Genomic DNA, 12,066 nt, shown 5'->3' with positions numbered 1-12,066 from the left:
TGTGGATAGGTGCTCCTGTTCAGTTGCTATAGAATTAAGCAGGAACAGTCTGTTCTCTGATTACTGTTTCTTAGTCAAAGAAACTCCCACCCAAGCCAGGAGACAAATCTGTTGTGCAGTACCCTGCTAGACTGTCCTGCAGTTACCATCCTGAAGTTTCTCAGATGAGGCATAGGGAGTTGAATGCAGGAACAGCTGAGGACAGACAAGTCCAGACGGGTTTTCTAGAGAAGGGGTGAACTCCAGTGGTCTAGCATGCATGAGGCCTTGAGTTCTGTCCCCAGCATGACAAATACCAGGAGAGAAAAGGCAACAGGTCGGTGAGGATGCATGCAGTCAGGCTTATAACTGGGATGTGCCTGCTGGCTGTGGAAACCCACTGCTGTCTGCAGTGGTTGACGCTGTCCTCTGTAACTGCAGGGTGAGCCTTCAGAGTCTGGTTTGGGTACGCTCCATCTGCATCTGCAGCCTCTGGAGATGAGAAGGGTCGGTGTCGTGTTCACACCGGTGGACTATGGAAAAGTCACCTCCCTCATACTGATCCGGTAGGTGTGTCCCTGTCACTTCTCAAGGGTCCGTGGTGGGCTGTGTTGTGGGTTAGGAAAAGGTAGGGGCTACAGAGAGGAGTCCTCACTTAACCCTGTTGAGCCCCTTCCCTTGTGAGCTAGTGTCTCCAGGAGGAAGCGCATTTCACTCAGACTCTGGTCAGAACATACCCACCCACAGGCACACATGTTTGTGTCTTTGTCTTTAGCAGTGAAGATAATTGCCACATTGCTGTAGACATTCCATGAGTAGAGCCGGACCTCCAGCCTCTTGTGCTCAGTAGCCCCAAGGACAATGGGAAAAGGGCCTCCCTGGGCAGGCCCACTGCTTATTTCTCTTCCCTTGAAAGACAGTTACTGCTTGCTGATGTAGCAGGAAAAATGCTTCTTATTCTTTACGTTTCCTGCTATGGGTAGTCTTTACGAGAGTCCTTTTATAAAAATTACAATGCAGGCCTGAACTGAAGCTATTCTCATTGGTGAGCCTAACCCAAATGCAACTTTGAATAAATAATACTTCAGTTACTTTTCAAAAGCTTTTCTTTTATCAGATCAATTGCACAGATTAATTTATTGGAGGCTGTCTTTAATATGCTAGCATGAGTTCTGCAGCTGAATGAGACTAAAAGGAAAATGTGCTAAAATAAAATCCAGAGCATTCGTCCTCAGAAGCCCTGACCCGAGACTCCCCAGCTTCCTGCTGAGGTGTCTCTTCATTTAAAACCTGTTCTTCTTTAAAAAGAAAAAAAAAAGAAGAAGGTTTCAGAAAGTTTATAAATAAACTTTGCTTCCCGAGACTTAAAAACAAAGTTTCTAATAGTGGTTCCTTTACTTTTGACGGTTTCTTTGTTGATTGACACAGTATTTTATACAAATCACTTACATCACTAACTAAGCTATTTCAGTGCATTTTGCATAGTTAGAGATAGAGGTGAATTCCCTCTGTGCTTAGGTGGCATTGTCCCCGTGGTGCTGGGAATTCAGTCTTGTGTGCCTCCTTTAAACTGGGTGCATAACGTTTCGTCTCAGTATGCGTGGTGTTCGTTAATAAAAAGATGAACTCTGACCTGCGCCACTGCATTAGTAAGAATCTGACAAAGTGTAATTTGTGGGATGATATTTTGATTAAAAAGAAACAATTGTAATTCTAGGGTCATCCCATCTCTCAGGCAGTATTTCTTCTCATTGCAGTCTCTGTGAAAACCTCTAAAGTTTTGCCGTTTTGTCAAGTTTGGCTAACATCTGCATCTGCCACTTTATTTGATATCTCGGGATGTGGTCACTACCCCATGCCTGGTTGTTACAGAGCTGAGCTTCCAGTTGTGGCGGGTGGTTGGAGAGTGGTGGCCTCTCAGTGTTCTCCTGCCAGCTAGCGGGAGCACCCTGGACTAACATTCATTTCCTGGAGAAACCTTCATGTGTAAGATGCAGGAGATGCCATAGTTTTAAGAGACGCTTGTATTTTTAACTAACCATATTCTTTCTGTCTTGGATTAATGCCAGCTAAACTTCGCAGCTTGTAACATTTGCGCTAAGCCTCCTGGTGTCCGGGAGGTGGTTAGCTGTGCTTTAGGGCAGTGTTGACTTAGCCTGGGGTGAAGCTGCTGTGCTACCCTTCGTTGTAGGAATAACTTGACTGTCCTCGACATGGTTGCTGTGGAAGGATTTGGAGCACAAGAGCTCTTGAAAGTGGGCGGAAGACTTCCTGGTGCAGGAGGGTCACTCCGATTTAAAGTGCCCGAGTCCACTCTGATGGACTGTCGTCGACGTGAGTTTACAGGCTTGACACCTGCTACATCTTTGTCATTCACTTATTAACTTAGAGTTCTTAAAGTAAGGATTGGTGGAAACCATAGAAATGGTTAAATATTACTCCTTATATAGATTAGACTGAGTTAATAAGTTTACAGTCACATTTTAAGCTGTTGACTCTTTCCCAAAACTCCCAATATAAAATATACTTTCTTTATTTCCAAAGGTTTGCTATTGTATCTGAACTGTGATGATGTTTAAACAAAAATGTCTGTAAACCTGGGGTGATGGAATGTACCTCTCTAGTCCAGGACTTGGGAGGTAGAGGCAGGAGGATCCAACGTTTAAGGCCATCTCTGGCTCCTCATAGCAAATTTAAGGCCAGCCTGGGATATGAGACACTCTGTCTCTTCCTCATCCCTGGGTCAGTATAAGTGAGCGTTCCAGGGTCAGAGTACATGATACCCTGCAGTAAGGTCATACCGTTCGGCTCCAGGAAGAATAAGCATCCGAGTTTCGTCTCTAGCTTTGAGAGGAGTCTGGCCTTGAGTATTTCTATTGTTTTCTCATTTTATAACAACATCTAGAGATGACAGAATAAGGAACTATTCCACAAACCAGGTAGATAGCAGGCTTTAAGCTATTTAATAACTTATTTTTGATTCTGTTTATTATTAAAGTTAGTTTTGAAGTTCATGAATACTAAATAAAACAACTTGTTACTCTCTAGAATCGAAAGACAGCAAGCAGATCTTATCCATCACAAAGAACTTCAAGGTTGAGAATATCGGGCCTCTTCCTGTAACCGTGACATCGCTGAAAATCAATGGGTATAACTGCCAGGGTTATGGGTTCCAAGTGCTGGATTGCCGCCCGTTTTCCCTGACCCCAAACACATCCCGTGACATCAGTATCGTGTAAGTCGTTTCTGATCATGGTGCACACTTGGGGGAGGCACCCAGGCCATTAGTAACTGACATCTTCAGCTGCTTTTATATAAATATGCTTTTTTATTAAAAAAATTGTATGGGTGTTTTGGCTGCATGTATGTGTATGTACCTGTGGGTGTTTGGTACCCAAGGAGAGAAGACGCTATCAGGTCCCCTGGAACTAGAGTTAGAGACAGTTGTGAATTGCTGTGTGGATATTGATTGGGAATTGAACCCAGGTCCTCTGGAAGAGGAGCCAGTGCTACTGAAGCATCTCTCCAGTCCTGAGTGTTGTTATGTGGGCCTGAGTATTGTTATGTGGGCCTAAGTTTAGCTTCTATTGTTATTTTGACTTTGTGGTGAGAATTAAAACCAGGAAATACCAACCCTAATGATGAGCCGCTTACCCTAGGTTTACTCCGGACTTTACCTCTTCCTGGGTCATCCGCGAGCTGATGCTGGTGACGGCCGCAGACCTGGAGTTCCACTTCACGCTCAACGTGACTCTCCCTCATCACATGCTACCCTTGTGTGCAGAGGTGGTTCCGGGTCCCAGCTGGGAGGAGTCCTTCTGGAGGCTCACCGTCTTCTTTGTCAGGTAAGCACCCATGTGTCTCACCCTCGTCAGGCAGAGCAGAGCAGGGGTCACTTGGAATGGAGGGACTTTCATTGTTCTGAGTCCCATGGCGGTGACAGGCGCTGCCTGAGAGGGTGATAGGACCTGCGGTGTGACTCACAACTCTCTTCCACACTCGCTGTCACCACCAGTCACGGTTGGCAGACCTCAGGACTGATGTCATTATATCAGTGCAGTGACTGACATCATAAGACCATAGTGATCCTGTTTGTATGTTTTCCAAGACAGGGTTTCTCTGTGCAGCCCTGGCTGTCCTGGAACTCACTCTGTAGACCAGGTTGGCCTTGAACTCGGAAATCCACCTGTCTCTGCCTCCCAAGTTCTGGGATTAAAGGTGTGGCCACCACTACTCAGCAAGACCACAGTGACCCTTTAACAGTAACTATTTAGAAACATGCCTAAAAATTGAATTGTCCTGTCAGCCTTATGAATATGTGCATTTTTAACTTTTAAAAAATCAGAAATAAGTCATCCATTTAATAAAATGTAACCCCATTTGTGCAGCTGTTTTCTACCATCCACTCATCACTGTTCTGTAATAGAGAAAAGTCTTTTAGCTTTGCTCTGCTTTGTTTTTGAGGCAGTCTCATTATGCCACCCACACCAGACTCAAACAGTCCTCCTGCCTCAGCTTCTGAGCAGTTGGGTCTCCAGGCGTATTCTCTTGTGCCTGGTTATGGTGGGTCTTCGTGATGCTGCTCAGAACCACACAGCAGCGCGCGGCACTGCTCTCTCCCCAGTTTGTCCCTGTTGGGTGTGATCCTGATAGCCTTCCAGCAAGCACAGTACATTCTGATGGAATTCATGAAAACAAGGCAGAGGCAGAACGGCAGCTCATCCTTACAGCAGAATGGTGGTCCAGTGGACGTGGTCAGCTCCCACTCTCACAAGTAAGGCCTCTCTCTCTGCGTTTGGGGGGTTCGTGGTGCTCGTTTCTGATTTCCTTCCAAGGTCATAGAAGTTCTACTCTTATCCAATTCTCTGTCGCTTGTGTGAACAGCTGCACTGTTGTCTTAGACAGTCTGTGTGAGGGCTTGGCTCATCGATGGCCTCTCGGCAGGAAACTCATGGGGCTGGGAAAGAAGGGGAGGCTGGAGCTCCTCAGTGCACTGCACCAATTGGTCCCACCCTCGTGCAGAAGTGAAGCTTGGTTTGCTTTGCGTTCATACTAAACGTGTTTCTTCTTATGTTCAGAAGCAATTGCAAGAACTTTCTTGACACGTACAGCCCGCCTGATAAAGGCAGAGGGAAGAGCTGCCTTCCAGTGGGCCCACCCCTGAGCAGGATCCAGAATGCGTCCAAGAGGAGCCCGGCCACCTATGGGCATTCTCAGAAGAAGCATAAGTGCTCCTTCTACTACAGCAAACAGAAACCCAGTGCCTCCGTGGCCAGCAGTGCCAACATGGCCACTGAGGAGAAGCAGACTTTGACCCCGGCCAGCTCCCTGTCAGCTGCCAGGGAAGATGTTTGCACCGATGTCACGAGTGAGAACTGGGTCAGCCTCAAATATGCCAGTGGTGTGAACGTCAGCTTGCAGAAGAATTTAACCCTCCCCAGAAATGTACTGATCAAAGAGGAAAACTCAGTGAGAAACACAGTTGTCGATAATACTTCTTCAGAATGCAGTATGAAGGAGGGACCACAGACATGTATGTTTCCTAAGGAAACTGACATTAGAACTCCAGAACCCGTGGCCGAGTTCAAGGAACAAGAGCCCTGCCCACAGAAGACTTCTAAGAAGCCACCTGAAAGTCCTTTGCCCAAAAGCCCACCTCAGTACCAGCAGCCAGACATGCCAGACGTCTCCAGGAAACACGGTAATCTTGGCCGTCTCAATTGTTCTCCTTTGGTCTCTCACCTGTAAGCTTCAGAGAGACACTGCTGTCCCCTCCCCCACTGCTTTTCTTCATGTTCTTACACCAGTGCAGTCCCGTCTTGTCTGACGCACCACAGGACTTTTACCTTAGCACCCCAAGTCACAGGGTTACAGTGCCTGGCTGTGTCTTTGGTTTTCACTGTGGGAGATGAGTGAGTTTGTATACCCAATTTTAGCAAGGGCATCAATGTTGAAATTCAAAACATGGCACCCTTTTTTAGAATGTATGACTAAGAATTTCATGCTTTAGAACAAGGTAGGGGTATTAATGTCGTCTGTCATCGTTAGGTTGATACTGATACATTTTTAACTGTTTGTTCTTTGCTTCCTTTTTGTAAAAAAAAAAAAAAAAAGTAGTCACCCCTTGTAGGGTTTCTTACTAATCAGATCTGTACCAACTTGTTTGGTTTTGGCTTTGGTTTTTAAGACAATTTTTCTGTGTTGCGTTGGCTGCCCTGGAACTCACTCTGTAGATCAGGCTGGCCTTGAGCTCAGAAATCTGCTGGCCTCTGCCTCCCAACTACTGGCCTTGAAGGCATGTACCACCACAGCTGGCTACACCAGCTTTTCTGATCACTGTAGCACCTCCTAGATCCTGGCCTTACATTTTTAATAGCATCTCTTGGTTAAAGAAAGACAAACGTTGTCATGACAGATGCTATTGACTGAAGAAGGAACTGGGCAGCGTGCCCTAGCAGATGCCTGCTCCCTCCAGAGGGCATACGCCACCTCTTCCCTTCCCCGCTCCTCTTTCTTTCTCAGGCCAGTATATTAACACATTCCTCCTGTACAGTTGGAAAAACTCAAGCAGCCTGTATTTATTTAAGAGAATCTCATAAAGTAGCCCTGGCTGTCCAGGAACTCACTATGTAGACCAGGCTGGCCACAAACTCACAGATCCTCCTGGCTCAGCTTCCTGAGTACTGGAATTAAAGGTGCATGCTAACACACAGTCAAGCTTTGATCTTCACACTTAGCTCTGAGCACTTGTTGGCCAGCTTCATATCACTGCAGTGAAGTATCTCTTAAACAATGCAGTGGGGCAGGGTTCTAGGGGTTCTGCTGTCTTTTAAGGCTCTGCTTGGAGTTCGCCTGGCAAGGTAGAAAGCCTCCATCAGAGCACACCCATATCACAAACCAGGAAACAAACAGGCACGTGTAGGGGGAAGACCAAGGTCTCATGACCCCTTCCCAGTGACCTGAGCCCCGCCCAGGAGGCTTGCCTCTATAGGTGCACCACACCTCCTGAGAGCACTGTCTGGGGAACAAGGCATGTGTTCAAAGCATGAAGATCTCGTTACTCATCACTTGCTGATACTGAAGTGAAGCTGTGGGAAGGCTCTGGGCTGACTCTAGAGAGCTTCATGCTTTTGGCACAATCTGCAAGAGGAACCTTGACTGCTCCATAAAGAATACTATGATGTAAAAGATAGTTGGGGTTCTCTGAGAGGAGCATTTATTCTGCTGTGAGCTAATGGACAAGCATCACCTCAGTCAATCGTCAGGACTTTGTCAACCCAAACTGTCTGCTGAGTAGTAAACTAAACTCCCGTCACCCCTTGCCCAGCGCCTGGGAAGCATCCTCTTGTCTGTGTGAATGTGGCTGCATCAGGTCTCCCTCCAACTGAAGTCATAAAACATTTGCCCCTTTCTGTCTGGCTCATTTCATACACTACCTTTAAGGTTCCTCAGGCCCTTTCAACCAGGATTTTAATCCCTTTTTTAAAAAGCATCTTAGCTAATGCATGTGTGGTTTTGGCAGTGCTAACTGTAGCCCCATGATAGTCTTCCTTTCATCCGTGTCCTCTGGTGGACAGCAGGTTGTTTCCGCCTTTGGCCACTGTGAACTGTGACCACACAGCAATGTTAATGTCCCACCTTCACTCTGACATCTCTTAAAGATCGCAGAACGTTTATGTAAGTGTGTTTCCACTTGTAATCAGAGTGTGTTTCTGGGGAATCATGGTTATCAGAACTGAAAGATGAGATTGACTAAGGAAAACATTTAATTATGGGGACTATGAATGAAAAAATGCTAGATATTGATTTTTTTAAATTTATTCAAGGAAATAACCAGCCAGTGCCTGTCAAGACCGAAGCTGACAGCGGCGAGAGTGTGAAGGGGGCTGACACAAAGCTGTCTTCCTCCAGGAGGAGTCAGAGAGCATCTCCAGAGGGCGCGTGCTCTGAGAAGCAGGACACACCGCCACCAGAGGTTTGCATTCCTCTCTCTCTCCTGTTAAAGAGAGCAGCGCTCGCAGGCCGGCGAAGGGCACAGATCTCTCCTATAAATAGATGTTTTCTCTGCAGGTGATAGTAACACTGTAATTTGTTTGTTCAGAAAGTTTTATCCTCTGATTATATAGGTATAGAGAAATGGTTCTCAGTGAACCCAGGTAGCTTTTATCTCTGGATCCCTCATCTTAAGCGGTGGACTAACTCCTAGTGGCAGTCGTGGAGTAGAGCCAGACCAGAACCTGTTCCATCTGGTTAGTGCTGACATCCCCTTTTCATCTTTCTCTGGCCTGCATCTGTCATCATCTTTTCTCTAAAAGAGCACAAGAGTGTTATTAGTGGAATAGAAGATTTTCCTGCGTTAAGGAAAGAGTTCAGTGTATAGATGAAAATGCTCCACCATGTAGGTCTGGAAAAGCTGATGCCCAGTGACAAACATAGGCACCGTCTTCATTATTCATGAAGCTTGAGACATAAAGAGTTGCCTGGAGCACGGAAGACAAGAAACACAAACTTAGCTTGCTTCAGACTCAGTGGGAACGTAAAGACAGAAAATACTGGCGCAGCATCACAGAAGAAAATGTGACAAAGCATGTTCTGTCCACTCAAGCTGAGCTGCAGATACAGAGGGAGCAACAGATTGTTTTAATGAAAATGAACTTGTGCACTTGTCTGAAAAACTCAAGTTAGCGAAAACCACCAAGCCAAAAGTAAAAAGGAAGATTTAGGGTTGTAGAAGGCACCTTAAAGTCTGTTAGTGACATCGGCTTATGGTATGTCTAGAACCGAGAGTAAATACTCAGCAACAGTAAACCAAAGCCAGTTTGCAAATACTAAAAAATTTAACAATGTAAGTAATACATAAAAGTATCTAGAAGTAGGGTTGACAAGGGGCAGGTAAATCAATTTTAACAGTGATCACTCCTGGTGGAGAGCAATCTGTGTGTGGTGTTGTTCTGTCTGTCTGTCCCTGTGGTCCTGGGGATCAAACCCAGAACTGATGGATGATAAGCACCATTGGAACCTCCCACACCCATAGTCTTTTTTTTTTTTCTCCTTTTTTCCTTTCCTGGTAGCAGCTCTGGCTATCCTGGACTCACTTTGCAGACTGGGCTGGCCTTAAACTCACAGAGATCCGCCTGTGGTGTGTGCCCCACCACCCAGCTCACAGTCTTGTTCTTAACTTTAAAGACATCTTTGTTATTTGCTTGTTGCTTCATTTTGTTTTATTCTTGGACAGGGTCTTTCTGCACATCTCTGACTGACCTGAAACTCACTGTGTAGACCAGGCTGACCTGGAACTCAAAAGCGAGCCTCCTGCCTCTGCATCTCAAGGGCTGGGATTAAAGGTGTATCCCATAATATCAGGCCCTTAAAGAGATCTTCAATGAATTAATATATTATGCAGAAAAAAATGTTTGAAAGTTAGTAGTTCCTTTGATGTTCTACCTTGGTTACATAAAAAAATAGATTCTTAAAAAATCGGACCTTAACATTTCACTTTTATTTATTGTCTTAGTATCATATTATATATGTGTAGACTCATGGAGAAATATTCAGAAGGAAACTTCGTGAAATAGGGAGGGAGCCTCGTTGTTTCTGAGTGGGTGCTCTGTGTTCTGTAAATCTGATACAGCAAGCACGACTCTTTTGTTTAAATTAAATGAAGTGCTACAAACTAGGTATGCCATAGGGGTTCCGAAGGGGTTGAGAAGTGCACAGGCGCTTGCGTGTAATCAAGCATCGGGTCCTGGGAAGCCCCAGAGGGTGGCATCTTGTACAGGCGTAGCACACAGAAGGTCACGGCAGGCAGGCAGGCAGCAGGCACTGCAGGACCTTCAAGGAGAGAGCCCACCAACTGGGAGCAGCTAGGGCGATGCTTGCCCCCTCCCCCACAGGGAAACAAGGAGAGAAGGCTCTTGGGCCCTCCACACTGGGACTGCCAGGTGGGAGTTGGGGATTGAAGTTACCCCTGTGGAGTTGGGCCTGAAGCAGCCTGATTTCAGGGTTCTCTAAAGCAGTGGTTCTCAGTCTTCCTAATGCTGTGACCCTTTAATACAGTTCTTCATGTCATGGTGACCCCAACCATAAAATTATTTCATTGCTATTTCACAACTGTAATTTTGCTGCTGTTCTGAATCACAATGTAAATATCTGATATTTTATCCCTGTGGGGTCTCTATGCTTAAGTTGAGAGCCACTGCTCTAAAGTCACTAAACTGGTACACACACACACACACACACACACACACACACACACAGTATATGTTTATGCTTATATTGAGAGCTGAGATGTTGACCTGACTTGCAGGGTGTGGTCTGGATAGTCCGTCAAGTCTGGAATATCCTGTGGCGGTATGTCTGTTCACACAAAGTTCATCAATGAACAAATTAGCACACACACACACACACACACACACACACACACACACACACACACACACAGAGCCAGTTTCTTCCTGGGTTAGTCTGATTTGGCTTCAGCAGTTGATCCAGTGAGCTGTAGGCGCTAGCGATCCAGGCGGAGGCTGCAGGATGGTTCCCACAGCCGCCTACATGGCAGATCTTCCCACCCCCTCAGCTCCTTGGGAGTTTCAGAAGCAACAATTATTTCCTTCTCTGTCTGCAGAGCCTGAGAAAGTCGAGACAGGGGGGAAATGAAAGCAGAGGCCGAGAAGGGCGGGTCTCAGGTCTCACCAGTGCTGAGAGGTCTGGGTGCAGATAGAGTTCCTCCCGAAAAGTTAAACAAAGGCCATCACGAGTTTTGTCTTTAAGAGACTATGTCTCTTGAAGCCACAGTGTTTCCTTTTTCCTCTTCAGCAGGAAGATCCTTACAGGAGGAGGAAGCTTCAGGAGAAGAGAGAAGGAAGCACACCAGCTCTCGGTTGGAATAAAAGCCGAACATGTAGGAAAAACAAGAAGAGGGTTGCTGCCCAGGCCTCCAGGTACGCCACGTCTACGGCCCTGCCGGTTTAATCTGGGTTTCTTTTCACTTCAGTGTTTTGCTTTTATAACTTTTATAAGGAGAGGTGATACAGCACAGTGCATTAAGTTTAGATCAAAATGTAATTAACACATTTTCTTGTAATTTTACTTTGTAAAAATGCTGTAACACGACCTTTGAAGACTTATTTTCATCTGTCCCTTATAAAATGTTAAACGCTATGGGAAACTTTAGAGGAAGATACCTAACCTGTCCCTCCTAGCAAGGCCTCGTTCTGTTTATAGTTTCGTGGAGCAGGGGGTGTAGAAAACCCTGGCACAGACACACGTGCACACCGCCACCACCCAGTCCTGTAATAAGATCCCACAGTGGCTTTGCCCTGACCTTCGCTTTAACCCTGTATGTTCACTCTGACTCCGCATCCAGCAGAGGTGGCTTTGAGCTCAGGTTTTCCATCTTAGACTCCCAGGATGTTGGAACCTTTAGCACACATACCCCTTTCTTTCCTTAGCTACAGGCAGGCTTTTCCCGCCCCCCAGTTCCCTCTTGTCTGAAGAGCATCCCCGTGCAGAGCCCCAGCTTCCTGCAGAAAACTCCGTCCCAAGATCCTGCCACCTGTCCTCAGCAGTCCCTTTATAGCGTGAAAGCTGTGTCCTGCCAGGGCCCCTCTCTTCCCGGGTAGGCATTTCTTCTTACATCACCACCGTGTGAGCTTGGTGGTGTTTCAACGTGCTCTTGTCCAGGTCCTCCAGCTCTTGCACATTTGAGTGGGGGTGAGGTTCCACTGTGGCACAGTCGAGCGTTCTGAGGGCTCAGAGCACCCAGGGATGCCGCCACGGAGCTCAGAGCCCAAGGGGGCTGCCACAAAGAACAGAGCTTGTGGCTCCGCATTGTCATAGCTCCTCACAGCCAGGGTAGCTTTCTGGCTCTCTTCTCTGCTTCATTCATACGAGCATTCAGCACAGTGGAAATAAACATGTTACATACATACCACATCCTTCATGGATGTTTTTTGGAGAGTTGGAGTGCAGTATCCTGTATAGAGGAAACATCAGGCCTTTCTGCATTCATGAACACAGTTGACTCTGGGATTGCGACAGAGTACTGTGTGTGTGTGTGTGTGTGTGTGTGTGTGTGTGTGTGTGTGT

General features: G+C 46.4%; 1 protein-coding gene across 5 annotated transcripts in view; it reads left to right on the top strand.

Moving 5' to 3' along the window:
• The window catches only part of Tmem131l (transmembrane 131 like), a 119,343-nt gene that overhangs the window by 97,546 nt on the left and 9,731 nt on the right, over positions 1 to 12,066 (top strand). For 4 of the 5 annotated variants that reach the window (XM_026785766.1, XM_026785655.1, XM_026785739.1 and 1 more), the window contains exons 20-27: positions 421 to 545; positions 2,171 to 2,313; positions 3,028 to 3,214; positions 3,639 to 3,824; positions 4,604 to 4,753; positions 5,058 to 5,680; positions 7,806 to 7,954; positions 10,795 to 10,919. In XM_026785766.1, coding sequence (XP_026641567.1) covers positions 421 to 545; positions 2,171 to 2,313; positions 3,028 to 3,214; positions 3,639 to 3,824; positions 4,604 to 4,753; positions 5,058 to 5,680; positions 7,806 to 7,954; positions 10,795 to 10,919 — 1,688 coding nt within the window. The remainder of the gene's footprint in view (positions 1 to 420; positions 546 to 2,170; positions 2,314 to 3,027; positions 3,215 to 3,638; positions 3,825 to 4,603; positions 4,754 to 5,057; positions 5,681 to 7,805; positions 7,955 to 10,794; positions 10,920 to 12,066) is intronic. The other variant, XM_026785703.1, reaches the window with a different exon arrangement.

Source organism: Microtus ochrogaster, chromosome 1 (assembly GCF_000317375.1).
Source record: "Microtus ochrogaster isolate Prairie Vole_2 chromosome 1, MicOch1.0, whole genome shotgun sequence".
Lineage (NCBI taxonomy): Eukaryota > Metazoa > Chordata > Mammalia > Rodentia > Cricetidae > Microtus > Microtus ochrogaster.
The sequence above is the reverse complement of the archived record's forward strand: the minus strand, read 5'-3'. Positions and strand labels throughout refer to the sequence as shown.